The sequence below is a fragment of the Trichechus manatus genome, unplaced genomic scaffold (assembly GCF_000243295.1).
Source record: "Trichechus manatus latirostris isolate Lorelei unplaced genomic scaffold, TriManLat1.0 scaffold00122, whole genome shotgun sequence".
Classification (NCBI taxonomy): Eukaryota; Metazoa; Chordata; class Mammalia; order Sirenia; family Trichechidae; genus Trichechus; species Trichechus manatus.
In genome coordinates, this window is record NW_004444058.1 from 4,992,796 (window position 1) to 5,006,077 (window position 13,282).

Sequence of the window (13,282 nt, forward strand, 5' to 3'; positions counted from 1 at the left end):
TGTGTGTGTGTGTGTGTGTGTGTGTGTGTGTTAGAATTTTGTTCTACATTTTTCTCCAGCTCTGTCCGGGACCGTCTATTGCGATCCCTGTCAGAGCAGTCGGTGGTGGTAGGCTGGCACAAACTAGTTGTACTGGACTCAGTCTGGTGGAGGCTGTGGTAGTTGTGACCCATCAGCCCTTTGGACTAATCTTTCCCTTGTGTCTTTGGTTTTCTTCATTCAAATCAGAGGATATTTCTGAGCTCCAGCCAGTTCAAAGCCCGAAGCTGGCGCCTTCGTTTGGGGATTCGAGGAGCCCAGTGGCCTCGAGGCTGGCTGGGCATCTTCCCCTCCACGGAGGTCGTGGGCCAGTCCCTGGGCTACGGGCTTCTGGAGTCCCACCCAGAGGCGAGGATTTGGCCTTGGTTTCAGCTAGGGGAGGAGGGGGAGGAGGGGAGGGTGAAGACAGGGATGGGTCTATTTTTCTTTTCTTTTTGTTTTTCTGAGTTTTCCCAATTCTCCGCAGTGTGTTTGTGATACTCTTAAAGTCCAAATGAGGGGGGAGGAGTAAAATGTTAACCTGGGAAAGAAAGAACCCTCCCAAATTCAACAGGGCGGGAGGGACGTCCCTGCACTTCCAGGGGGCGGGGGGGAGGGTTGTGGTGGGAGGCGGGGAGCGAGACCTAGCGAAGCGAAGTTATTCTGGTCTGCAGGCGCCTCCGCAGCTGCAGAGCTTTCTATAAACAGGACGAGCCCCCCTCCACCCGCCTCCTGATGGGGGATGGGGGATCAGGACACTCCTAGGGCCACTCGCCCCCTGTGGGGTAGGGGGCAAGAGTGGGGGACTGGAGACTCGGAACGGGGACTGGGTCTCAAGCTCCTCTCCCCTCCCCCAATTCTGACATTTTTTTTGTCAAGATTTTGGAAAATGATGCATCTTAGCTTCATTGAGGGAGCATTTTAGCCACCAAAGCCTCATTTTTTTGCCTCTTGTTTCCCCAGGATGAAGGGGGAGGGGTCTCTCCCACTCCTGTTTTGTTTTGTTTTAAACTCAGGAACCAGGAAATCAGAGAGGGGGTTCAGCATCTCCTAGCCCCCTTGTCTTTATTATTGGGTCTTTTAAACCCAAGGAATGAAGGGCTAGCGGCCTCGCGCATCCACTCCCGTTTTCCTGGTCTTGCATCGCAGGCTTCGCGGGTTTAGGGGACAGGCAGTTTCTCTGCCCCTGTTCCACCTTTTCTTGAAAATTTTTCTCAATAATGGTGAGCAGGGAGGGGAGGGGTTCCCTGACCATCCAACCCCCCCCTTTTTTTTTTTACAGAAGTTGGGGAGAGGGGTCGCTCTCTTGACCCCTATTTCTTCTTCCTTTTAGCCTCAGAAACCGGGAGAGGTGGAGCCGCTACCAGATTCTTCCCATTTGGGGTCTTATACTCAGGAATTGGATAGGGGTCCCCCTTGACCTCTATTTCCCCTATTCTTTTGTATTTATTTTGAACCTTATAAATGGGTGCACGGAGCATCTCTCGGGTCCTAGCTCCTGTTTTCTGAAATAGGGGGTAGGGGGCGTTTAAAGAGAGGTCACAGAGCTCTGCGCGGGGCCGGGGTCGCGGGAATCCTCATACCCGGTGGGCGCGGACCGGGAAGGGGCAGCCGGCGAATCCCTGGTCTCCGCTAAGGCCTCGGATGCTCAGCCCTTCAACCTCTCGGGAGGCACCATTGGACAGTAGGAGCGAGGCGGCGGTCTTTTATTGGTCACTCAGACAGTCGCTCAATTGCGTAAGCTAGTGAGAAAGCGCTAAGCAGCCCCGCCTTCCAGATACTGACAAGAGGTGGAGTCTTCAGCATATCTTTCCCGCTTGCACCGCCCTCTGGGACCCGCCCCCTAGCGCTATTGGGTGCAAACCCTGGGGACCGCCCCATCCACTCGTCAATCTGCGCGGGAGCCCCGCCCCTCCTGCCTCTGCGTGCGACAGTGGGCCATCTCTCCATGCGCGGCCCCGCCCCTGGACGTCGTCACGGCTGTATCTGCATGCGAGGCCCCTCCCTACTCTTTGCAGGACGTCACCGCGGACTGCAGGGGCCTGAGCCGCCGCCCCTGCCGCGCAGCCCCACATCAGCGCACGGGGGACCCCGTCGTCGCAACCAAAAAAGTCGCCGCCGCTAGGGTTGCCACCGCATCGGTGCAGAGCAAGGTGAGCTCCCGGGCGGCCCGGTACCCTCCTGCTCGGCTCGGCGCACCTGCGTAATCTTCATTTGACTGATGCGCCGGCGGGATGGGGATGAGGTTGGCGGAGCCAGAATGGGGGACCGATGCTACTGCCAGGCGTCTGGGTAGGGGATGGGGCCGGGCCCCCACACCTGCCAATCCTCACCCGCCCCCACCCCAGCTCTGCGGCGGAGGGGGAGGGGAGGCAGGTGCCGCGCGGGAGGCTCTGTGCGTGCGCCTGCGCGTGGTGTGCACACGCGTGTGCGCCCTCGCCTGTGCCGGCGGGGCTGTGTCCCCTTGCGTGTGTACCTGGGTATGCTCCCGTATCCCTGTGGGGGTCTGGGCTCAAGTGCGTGCGTGCCGCACGCGTGTGGAGGGAGACGCGTGCACTGTGCGTGTGCGTGCATGGCCGTGTGGGTGACGTGTATACTCCTGCCTGGGTGGAGGGCGCCGTATGCTCGGGTGGGTTTGCAGGTTTGTATATACCAGTCGGTGTGCAGACAGGTGCTTGCATCTGCGTCGTGTGCATCCGAGTGTGTTTGCACGCTCGTATGTGCGCGCCTATACAGGTGTGCGTGTTTCGGCTGTGTGCATGTGAGTATGTGACGCCCCGCCCCCATCACATGATGCAGCCGCCGCAGCCCTGGCGCTCCCTGCCTGGGAGGTCTGGGGAAGGGGCTGCGCACCAGCGTCCCTGCGGTGCAGTACATGTGTGTGCACGTGCGCCAGTGCAGCTCGGCTCTGACGACCATGAATGATTGATGGGGGCGGGGCCAGCCGCAGTCACCCCTCTGGTCGCAGCGGTAGGGTTTAGGGTTACAGCGAGATCTGGGTGCAGGCCTCCTGGAGGGGGCTGCAGGGTGACCCTATCCCCATCTATTCCTCTGAGCTCCTACCCGGAACCTCCCGCCTTTCAAGGTCACCGGCCGCCGGTGCTATGGGCACCACCATTACTGCTGGGGCTCCTGATGGGATTGGGGTGGTCTCCGCACGATGTCCCTTTCCGGGGCTCTCTCCATCCTGGTCTCAGCCTTGGGGGCTGGAGGGAGCCCTCTTCATGCTCGCCTCCGCTCCATACCCCCAGATGGCATCAGCCACAGACTCACGCTACGGGCAGAAGGAGTCCTCGGACCAGAACTTCGATTACATGTTCAAGATCCTCATCATCGGCAACAGCAGCGTGGGCAAGACGTCCTTCCTGTTCCGCTATGCTGATGACTCCTTCACGCCTGCCTTCGTCAGCACCGTGGGCATCGACTTCAAGGTCAAGACCATCTACCGCAACGACAAGCGGATCAAGCTGCAGATCTGGGTGGGTCTGGGGGGAACTCGGGGCTCCCGTCTTCCTCCCTGTCCACTCCCTGAAACAGCCCCAGCTCTGCCCATCTCTCCCCTGGCTGAGTTCATTCATTCACACATCCAACATTTATCAGGCGCCTATTGTGTACTAGGGGTTGGAGGTACAGGAGAGAGCACCTCAGCTCCCTCATCATTCCTCGGAAGGGTGCAGGTGACTCTTAAAGGGTCTCCTGGCCTCCTCCCTCACCCTCCCCCCGTGAAGGCCGGGGGGAGGGGGGGGGCGGAGAAAGAAACAAAAACCAAACCCACGACTCAAAGCAAACCTATAGGACAGAGTAGAACTGCCCCATAGGGTTTCCAAGGAGTGACTGGTGGATTCAAATTGGTTAGCGGCAGAGCTCTTAACCACTGTACCACTGTAAAACGAGGGCTCCTGAATGCCAGGGGAGCCTATTAAATCCTAAGTCAGAATCATTCCTCCTCTGTGCTGACGGCTCCTGAGACCTTATTCACCCACACCGTGCTTTTGAGTGGTGCAAGCAGTTTGTAACTGGCTGCTAAACTAAAAGTTGGTGGTTCAAACCCACCCAGCCGCACTGTGTAAGAAAGGGCTGGTGATCTGCTTCTGTAAAGATTACAGACAAGAAAACCCTCTGGAGCAATTCTACTTTGTAACACATGGGGTCTGCCTGGCTAGTCCCTGCTGCCATCCCTACCCTCCTCTCCCTTTACCTCCTCCTCCATTTTCCTCAAATGCAAAGGCATGGTCCCACCTCAGGGCCTTTGCACTGGCTCTGCCCTCTACCCGGAGTCCTCTTCCCCCTGATACTTACATGGCTCTTCCCTTATCTTCTTCAGGTTTTTAAACTGTTCTCCCCTCAACACTCCCACGCTCATCTTGCTTTAGGTTTCGCCTGGGCCTTTGTCACCCTCTGACATAAGATACGTTTTCTTCCTTTTAAGTGTTTATTGTTTACCACACTGGACTGTCAGCTTCACAGGGTTGGGGATTTCTGTTTGTTTTGTTAACAATTATGTCTCCAGTGTCCAGTACAGGGCATGGCACACAGTTGAGTGAATGAGGAACGTTTGTTGAGTGAATGTGGGACAGTTTGTTGAGTGGACTCTGTAGCTCAGTACTAGTTTTCTGCAATTTTTCACTGATCCGCTGTGCTCCTGATCAAGCCCCTACCCCTTTCTGTGCCTGGAGGGGTTTGGACTGGATGATCTCAGACCTTATTTTCCCTCCAAGGGGCTTATGTATGGGTCCTTTCTGACCCTTTGTCTCTTCCTCCTCAGGACACGGCAGGGCAGGAGCGGTACCGGACCATCACCACAGCCTACTACCGGGGCGCCATGGGCTTTATTCTCATGTATGACATCACCAATGAGGAGTCCTTTAATGCCGTGCAGGACTGGTAAGCTCCATCACCGCCCCCTCTCAGACTATCCCCTTAGCCAGGTTTGGGGCAGGGCCAGGGGTGCAGGCAAAAATGAGGGAGCCGCAGCCCCTCAGGCATAAATATAAATAATATTGGGTTTCCAAACTTGCTACCAACCTATAACCATTAAAACAGTGTGACACCAGCTCAAAATAGTGGGAAAAAAGGATTTCAGATAGAAAAATGAAATGAGTAAACAAACAGTAAAAAACATCTGGGAGGGGGGCAAAACTATAAGGATAGTTTGTGTAGGTTAGAGGTTGTAAACCTTTAAATTTTCTGCCTAGAAATAATGATAACTTTTAAAAATTTTCTGCATTTGCTAGGTCGGGAGAAATGATTCTCTCTATGGGGCAAGGGTCCTGGGAAGGTTGGGAGAGGTTTCCAAGAGCAGGGAGCCACTGGAGCAAGACCCAGAGAGAGGAAAGAGCAGATGAGAGGCCTCACTCTTGGGGGCTCAGGAGACTGGGAGTCCCAGAAGGAACTCTTGGGGGATGAGAATGTTCTTGGCAGAGGGGACAGCCAGGACACAGGCTGTGAGGTGGGGCCAAACCTGGCATGTTCAAGGAATAAGGGGGAGGTAAAGTCCCTGGAAGGAGCCCTGGTGGTGCAAGGGTTAAGCACTTGGCAGCTAACCAAAAGGTCAGTCGTTCAAACCCACCAGTGGGGGGTTTGCTCTGTGGGAGAAAGATCTTTATGGCAAACTGCTTCCATAAAGATTATAACCTTGGAAACTCTATGGGGCAGTTCTACTCTGTCCTCTAGGGTCGCTATGAGTCAGAATCGACTCGATAGCAATGGGTTTAAGGTCCCTGGGTGGTACAAGCAGTTTTCAGTTGGCTGCTAACCTAAAGGTTGGTGGTTCAAACTCACCTAGCAGCACCATGGAAGAAAGGCCTGGCAATCTGTTTCCATAAGACTATGGCTAAGAAAACATTATGGAGCAGTTCTATTCTGTAATCCATGGGGTTGTTATGAGTTGGAATTGACTCAATGCCAGTGTTTTTTTTTGGTGGCATAGTGGTGTGAGTGACAGGGAAAAGATAAATGAGTAGGGATGGCAGTAGGACCAACGAGTTGAGCCGCAAGGGTCTTTCTCCTGGGGCAAAGGGACATCCCTGGGCTGATCTGTGGGGGCAGGGGTCAGATACTCCAAGACTCTAACCCACCTCTGTCCCTGCCTTCTCCAGGTCAACCCAGATCAAGACATATTCATGGGATAATGCACAGGTGCTGCTGGTAGGGAACAAGTGTGACATGGAGGACGAGCGAGTCGTGTCATCAGAGCGTGGCCGGCAGCTGGCCGACCACCTTGGTGAGTGCCTGGTGGGCTGGAGACATGCAAAGCTAGAAATGGGAAACTAAGTCCTGGGAGGGGAAGGGATGTGCCCAAGTTCTCACAGCAAAGCCATGTGTACAAATGGCATGGGGTGGGAGGCATCCTCTGACCTTCTCTAACTTCATGAGGGAGAAGGAGAATCATTATCAGCATGAACAGCCCAAGGCTGATTCCTATGAGGTGGAGGTCAGACATGCCTCAGCTGTCCAGCCATTTTACCAATTCTGACACCAGCCGTCCCTCCCAACTTCTCTGCTGGGTTTGATAATTTGTTGCAATGGCCACACAGAACTCACAGACAGTACTCACAATTATAGGGTTTATTAGGGAAGTAACAGGTTACAATTCAGGTTCAGCAACCCTCAGGATACAATTGTTCAATCAGGACAGCCTCTTCTCAGCTGTGCCCACAGGCACACCTCTCTGTGGCCCCTTGGCCTCTGCCCTGCTTAGTTAGGCGAGTGTTACAAAGCTTTTAGCTCTGCTGATAAGGACTGGGAGGCACCCACTCTGCCAGTAAGCCTTGGCCCAAAGGCACTCAGCTCTCTCACTAGCTCATGGGTTGGTGAACCTAGCCCCTGCCGAGTGCCCAGAGGCAGCCCGCTCTGCCAGCAAGCCTCTTGGTTCTGCTGCCTCTGCCACCCCCATTTTCTCTTCTGCTGTTTCTTGCGTCTTCCGTGGTACAGCTCTGTCTCCTGGGTCTAGGAGGCTCTCAGCACAGGGATCCCAGGTCCAAAGGATGCACTTTGCTCCAGTCTCTTCTTGGTGGTAGTTAGATCCCCTCTCTGCTCTGGAATTAGCTTTCTTTTAAGCCTAGCAGGATGGCAAAACTGACCAATCCCCTTGTTAGGGTTCCATACACCTTATTTGCACGGTCCTACCTTCACAAGGGTGCCATGCACTTTATTTACATTAGCAAGTTATCCAACCCCCTTGGTGGGCCACAAGCACCTCATTTGCACAGTCCCACTAGTCTTTTGGTGGGAGTTACAAGAGGATGGTAATAAAGGCCATATAAAAGCGATCCATCGCACTGCACAATGATAAGGCCTGGATCAGAATCCAGGCAATTCACACTTTAAGCAAACTGGTCTTGATCAAGGGGCCATGTGACATGGGTTTTGATGGATGTGTAAGGGTTCACTGTGCAGAAAGTCACTCTCTGATACTCTCACTGCTCAATCCTATCCTAAGTGATATGGGGCCCCTGAGAGGCCTCCAGCTTTGTAGGGGCCAGGCTGGGAAGCAGGGAGGGACCCAGGCTGGAGAAGCCCTTGTGTGAAGCTGGGCTCTGCCTAGGTGTAGGTAAGGCTTCCTGGAGGAGGGCATTGGACCTGATGCTTAAAGGAAAGGCCTTTCAGGCAGAGGAAACAGCTTGGGCAAAGGCCCAAAGATGGGAAAGATCCTGTGTGTTTTGGCAAATAGTTTTACCAAACTGTCTGGAACAAGAGGGTCAAGTGGAGGAAGTAGAGATCAGGCTGGCCAATCATGCAGGGCCTCAATCACAGGGTTCTCCTGAGGGCGCTGGGTAACCATGGAGGATGTGTGAGCAGGGGAGGGTGTGGCTAAATCTGAGTGTCAGAGGCTGCCAGGGCCAGCATGGGGCTGGGCTGGGCAGTGGAAGCCCAAGGAGACCTTGCCAGGACCCTGGGGCGAGTGAGAAGGGGATGAGTTTGGGGAAGAAAGGAGAAGGAGAAACTCAGGGTGGACCCAGCCTAATGTTGCTTATGTGCAGGACTTATCAGTGCCTTTGCTGTCCCAGTTGTCCCTGGGACTATCCAGGGTCCCTCCCTTTTCTTCCCATGACCCCATTATCTGGGAGTGCGGAGCTGCGGCCCTATCCCAGGGTACTCACCCATTTCTTCTCCAACCTCGCCACAGGGTTCGAGTTCTTTGAGGCAAGTGCCAAGGACAACATCAATGTCAAGCAGACCTTTGAGCGCCTGGTGGATGTCATCTGTGAGAAGATGTCCGAGTCGCTGGACACGGCTGACCCCGCCGTCACGGGTGCCAAGCAGGGCCCACAGCTCACGGACCAGCAGGCGCCCCCGCACCAGGACTGTGCCTGCTGAGAGCTGCCTGGCCCCCCTCTCTGGCCCTGCCCCATCCCCCTGGGCCTGACCCGGGCCCCACGGGCTGCGGGCATGAGATCTTGCCCTTGTCCTCCTTATTTATTATCCTAGCTATTTATTTATTTATTGGAGATGTTCCCAGGGCTCAGGCTCATTCCGCCTCCCTACAGCCCCGTCCACCCTGCCCAGCGGGCCCATTCTGTACATACACCCCACCCTGCCTGTCCCCTCCCTGCTCTGCCATGTCCTGGCCCCGTGAACCCACCGCCCACCCTCCTCTCTAGACCTCACTTTTTAAAAAATTCACCTCCATTAACAGTAGTCAGTTGTGACAAGGGGCCTGATGACACCCCAGGGCAGGCTGACTGGTGGTGGGGGTGGCATGGCCTCGCCAGCCCCCTGGCTCAGATGTGGTGAGACCACCATGAGGGTCTCAGTGTTGACCATGTGGGGGTCAGAGCCCAGCAACCCTCCTCCACTTCCTCTCCCCTGAGGGGGCTGCTGTGGGTGTTTGCCACCCTGGGACCCCTCTACCAGATCTGTTCTGACGTCACGAGTGTGGAAAATGCCCCCCAGACCCTCCCAGGAGATGTCACAAGAACCACCACACACAACCCAATAAAGCAGAATGGACAAGGCAGTGTCCCGGTGTGCGCCTGCCCCGCCCCTGCTGGCTGGGGTGGGCCACTAGCGTTCCAATTTCAGAGAAAATTTAATGGAATTTCTGGTCATTGATCAAAGATGAGAGCTGGGGGTGCCTCCAGGGCAGGCCCTGCTCCGAGGTGACAGGGAATGACCCTGCTTTGTCCCAGGGCCTGAGGGAGCCCTAAGGTCAGCTGCCTGACTTGGAGCTGACCCACCGCAGTGTAGAAGGATTGGCACTTGGGCTCGGGTCCCTCAGTCACAGTCATGAGGCTCCCTGAGAGAAGGGCTGGGGCATAACTGTCCATCTTTGTGGTTATGTTCCAGATAGGGAAACTGAGGTCAGGCAGTGGGCTTTGAAGAGACAGCCCAGGCGTGAGGGTGGGGCTGGCCCTCCGGGGGCCAGTCCCCTTCCAACCAGGTCGATATTCACTGAGGGTCAGTGTTGACCTCCTCTGATGCTCAGTCCTGCCGGCAGCTCAGTGTGTGCAGGTGCTCAGGGCCAAGCGGCCTGGGATCTGCCCACACAAGAGGGTCTGTCATCACACCACGCCTGGTTCATCCCTCCCTGCTGTCTCACCGAGCGTCGTCCACCTGTCCTCCGTCTGGGGTCAGCCCCGCTCCACAGCCGCAGCAGGCACCTGGGCAAGGTCACATCATCAGACATGGGCCGTCTCCACCCTGCTGAGGACGAACCTGCCACGCAGGAGGGGGCTGGGCCGGGACTTGGGGGCCTGGCCTGCTCATGCTCACCTGGTACTTCAGGTAGGAGAGGTAAGTGTCCCAGCCGAGTGTCACACCATTGATGTAGGTGACCCGGAACTGGGAGGGCACGAAGAGGAAGTTCACCAGCTGCGCAGGGGGCCAAACGCACCAGTCAGCCTGCAGGGAGGGGCAGGCAGTGAGGGGCGGAGCAGCTTGCGGGTGGAGCCAGATGGGGCTGTGAAGATTGGAGAATGAAGGGGTGGGCGGGGCCAGATAGCTGAGAGGCGGGGCATGGATGGGGTGGGGCCTGGGCCAGTGGACTCCCCCACCTTATAGAATTCCCAGAACTTGTCCCGAAGCTCCTGGCAGCTCTCATCCAGGGTCTGGCCCTCCAGCCAGCCAAGGCCTGGGAAGGAAACCAGAAAATGAGTGTCACAGGCTGGGGAGGGTTGGTGATGAAGGAGGGGGGTGGGGGAAGTGACACCCAAAGGACCCCAGGGAGAGTGTCTCAGGCAGTGGGAGCAGGACATTAACAGGCCCTGCAGTGGGACCCGCTGCTGAAATGGAGCAGAAGGGTGGCGGTGGGGAATGAGCAATTACCCAACAGCCTGGAGGCTGGGGCTACAGAGTTGAGGCCCCTCCCCCACTAGAGCCACTTTTGCCCCTCGCTCCTCCCACCTCTTCATAGTGCCCCGTCAACCCCAGCCTTCAGGTCTCACGGCCTTTGCACGGGCTGCTCCCCCTGCCTGACCAGGTCTTCCAAGTCTCAGCTGAGTGTCCCCTCCTTTGGTAAGGCTTCCTGGCCCCCTCGCCAAGAGCAGCCCCATCCAACACCATCTTACCCCCCTAAACTCACATCCACCATCACTGGCTCCCTGAAGGTCAGACCAGGTCTGTTCAGTCACCATTGTGACCAGCCCCAGTCCAGGGCTACACACACAGGAGGCTTATCAGAAGTGCATCTTGGCATCCTTCTTCACACAAAGCTGGCTCTGTTTCTCCCAACCAGTGAGGGGCAAAGCCAAGACTCACGGGTGTTACTGACTGAACTATGTTCCCAATATATATGTATGGTATGTATTCAATATACGTACTGATGTCCTGGCCCCTGTACCTGTGAATATCACCCTGTTTGGAAATAGAGTTTTCTTTTGTTAATTAGGGCATACCAGTGTAGGTAGGTCCTAAACCTAATCACTTCTGAGTTCTAAGAAGAGCAGATAGACAGAGAACCACACAGGGGGAAGAGGAAGACAGATGACTGAGACAGATGCATCTACAAGCCCAGGAACATCAAGGATTGCTGGCAGCTACTAGAAGCTGAGTGGCACAAATGGTTAAATGCTGGACTACTAGCCGAAAGGCCCGGTGATCTGCTTCCAAAAGGTCACAGCCTTGAAGGGAAGCCTGGGGGCAGTGAGTTGAAGATAATGGTGAGGGAATAATTTGGAAAAGGATAGTGAGAATAGCAGCACAACTGGAAGAATGTAATCCATGTCACTGAATTGTACATGTAGAAACTTTTGAAATGTATATTTTCACAAAAAAAAAGGGTCCTCCAAGGTCAAGAAGGGAGAACGTTGACATGTCATGGGGTTGTTAACCAATGTCATAAAACAATATGGGTACTGACTGGTTAATGAGAAACTATTTGTTCTGTAAATCTTCATCTAAAGTACAACAAATATATGTATATTTAAAAAAAAAAAAAGAGGTCACGGCCTTGAAAATCCTATGGAGCAGTTCTATTCCACATGTGTGGGGTTGCCATGTGTCAGAATGGACTGGATGGCAACAAAAAGCTGAAATACATAAGGAAGGCCTTCTCCTCCTGAACTGTGAGATAATAAATCTCTGTTCTTTAAATTCCCCACTTGTGATGTTTGTGCTGTGGAAGCCCTAGATAGCTAAGACACAGGGCTTCTTACCCAAGAAGTACCAGACACCTATCACGGGCGAGGCCACCAGCTGGTCCACCAGAACCTTCTTGAGGATGGTTGGGAGGCTGCGGAGGCCAGAGGCAGGGAGGAGGCGGTCCAGCCAGAGATACCAGTAATGCAGGAAGGGGCCCATGCTGCAGCCCATGGCAAACATGCTCGCTGAGGGCGGAAGAGGACAAGAGTCTGGGCATCAGGGCCAGCAAACCCTCCAATCCAGACACCCTCCCAAAGCCTCAGTCCCTCTGCCCAAAACAGGGAGAGCCCAGCTGTGTGTTCTTCCTGTACAAGGCCGATCTCCAGGCCCTGTTCCGGGTGCTCCTCGCCTTCTAGCTTCATCCTCGCCTCACCCCCTGCGAGGAGTTTCTATCAGTGCCTTGCTTTTCAGAGTGAAACCCTGCCATAGCGGGTTGGAACGTGTACGGCCAGGGCAGGGCCCGCACAATGGCGGGATTCAACCGCAGGGGACTGAGACCAGGGGTGGGCAGGGATGGAGACAAGAGGATGGGAGGCGGCGGAGACCCCGGGGGTGGGCGGGAACCTCGGGATGGGAAGGATAGGAGGATCCAGGGGATGGGCGAAGACCCCGGGGGAGGGAGGGAGGAAGCCTCGGAGAGAAGATCCCGGGAATGGCAGGTAAGAGAGTCCCCGGAGAGGAGAAGAGACCCCGGGGGTGGGAGAGGACGAGGATCCCGGGGGTGCGAGGGGAGGGAGACCCTGGGGTGGGCAAAGACGGAGGCTGAGGAAGATCTGTCAGGGTCAGGATGCAAGTCGAGATCAAGGGTCCGGCCTGAGACTGAGATCAAAGGTCAGGGGTCACGGCCAGCGGATACAGTGCGGGGTTCTCCGAATCTAAGGTCGGGGTCAAAGGTCCCACGGGGTCAAGGGCCGGTCTGCTCACCGGAGCGCCGCAGGTCGAACCTCTGGCCCGGCCTGGCGCGGACTTCCCAGGACTGGCGCGCGCCGTCCCCGGCCGCCATGAGCGCGCCGCAGCCCAGTGTGTTGGTGACGAGTAGCACTCGGCCCTGAAACAGCGGCTTCCCAGCAGCCCGCAGGCCGCGAACCCATCGCCAGCCGCCCGGCGCCATCGCTACGCGGGACTCAGGAACCGGCGAGCAGGCCCGCCCTGCGCCACGCCGGCCAATCGCGAGCCACCGCCGCACCGGAATCCCCGCCCCATGTCAAGCCACCAATCGCAAACTGCCTTCGCAGTCCGCATGCCCCACCCCCAAACAACTCTGACCAATAGATGGCCGTCTCCGCCCTCCACTTTCCCCGCCCCGAGGGTATTGACCAATAAATGGCCGGTACTCCATTCCAGGGCCAATAGCTGTACGAAGCATCGCATGGACCAATCACAAAGAAGCATCGAGCCACACCCACTCCCTCCAATTGCTGGTGTTCATGCTAGTTTCCTCATCCCTTCCAGCGCCAGCCTATGGGACCCGTGGGCTCACCTCCCAGGACTACACTGGCCAATCGTAGTAAATAGCATCCTGTCTCCCGCGTCGCGATGGCTAATCTTAGACAGTTACTGCGCTCTCCTAGCCAATCGCCCTTCAGATTCTCCCAGAATTCATGAGAACATGAGAACTGAGGTCGTGATAACTCCTTGGGCGGAAGTCCAGTCGCGCAAACACTCATGGGAGGAGGGGGTGGGG

The 13,282-nt window shown here is 55.9% G+C and overlaps 2 protein-coding genes across 2 annotated transcripts; one reads left to right on the top strand and one right to left on the bottom strand.

Moving 5' to 3' along the window:
* The first annotated feature begins 2,018 nt into the window (after positions 1-2,018).
* Positions 2,019-8,580, top strand: RAB3A (RAB3A, member RAS oncogene family). Its single transcript, XM_004384389.2, has 5 exons — positions 2,019-2,171; positions 3,270-3,497; positions 4,784-4,902; positions 6,117-6,241; positions 8,147-8,580. The coding sequence occupies exons 2-5, from the start codon at positions 3,270-3,272 to the stop codon at positions 8,335-8,337; spliced, it is 663 nt and encodes a 220-aa protein (XP_004384446.1). The 5' UTR covers positions 2,019-2,171; the 3' UTR covers positions 8,338-8,580.
* A 680-nt stretch (positions 8,581-9,260) lies between these two features.
* Positions 9,261-12,709, bottom strand: MPV17L2 (MPV17 mitochondrial inner membrane protein like 2). Its single transcript, XM_004384501.2, has 5 exons — positions 12,523-12,709; positions 11,613-11,783; positions 10,014-10,090; positions 9,733-9,861; positions 9,261-9,620 (listed from the first exon to the last, which is right to left on the bottom strand). Exons 1-5 carry the CDS (start codon positions 12,707-12,709, stop codon positions 9,591-9,593), a joined length of 594 nt encoding a protein of 197 aa, XP_004384558.1. The 3' UTR covers positions 9,261-9,590.
* Positions 12,710-13,282: the final 573 nt, after the last annotated feature.

Coding starts and splice junctions, on each gene's coding strand:
- MPV17L2 (XM_004384501.2), bottom strand. CDS start 12,709: ATGGCGCCGGGCGGCTGGCGATGGGTTCGCGGCCTGCGGGCTGCTGGG. Junction 11,784..12,522: donor GTTCGACCTGCGGCGCTCCG/GTGAGCAGACCG, acceptor TTCCGCCCTCAG/CGAGCATGTTTGCCATGGGC. Junction 9,621..9,732: donor TCTCCTACCTGAAGTACCAG/GTGAGCATGAGC, acceptor GACCTTGCCCAG/GTGCCTGCTGCGGCTGTGGA.
- RAB3A (XM_004384389.2), top strand. CDS start 3,270: ATGGCATCAGCCACAGACTCACGCTACGGGCAGAAGGAGTCCTCGGAC. Junction 4,903..6,116: donor TTTAATGCCGTGCAGGACTG/GTAAGCTCCATC, acceptor TGCCTTCTCCAG/GTCAACCCAGATCAAGACAT. Junction 6,242..8,146: donor GCAGCTGGCCGACCACCTTG/GTGAGTGCCTGG, acceptor ACCTCGCCACAG/GGTTCGAGTTCTTTGAGGCA.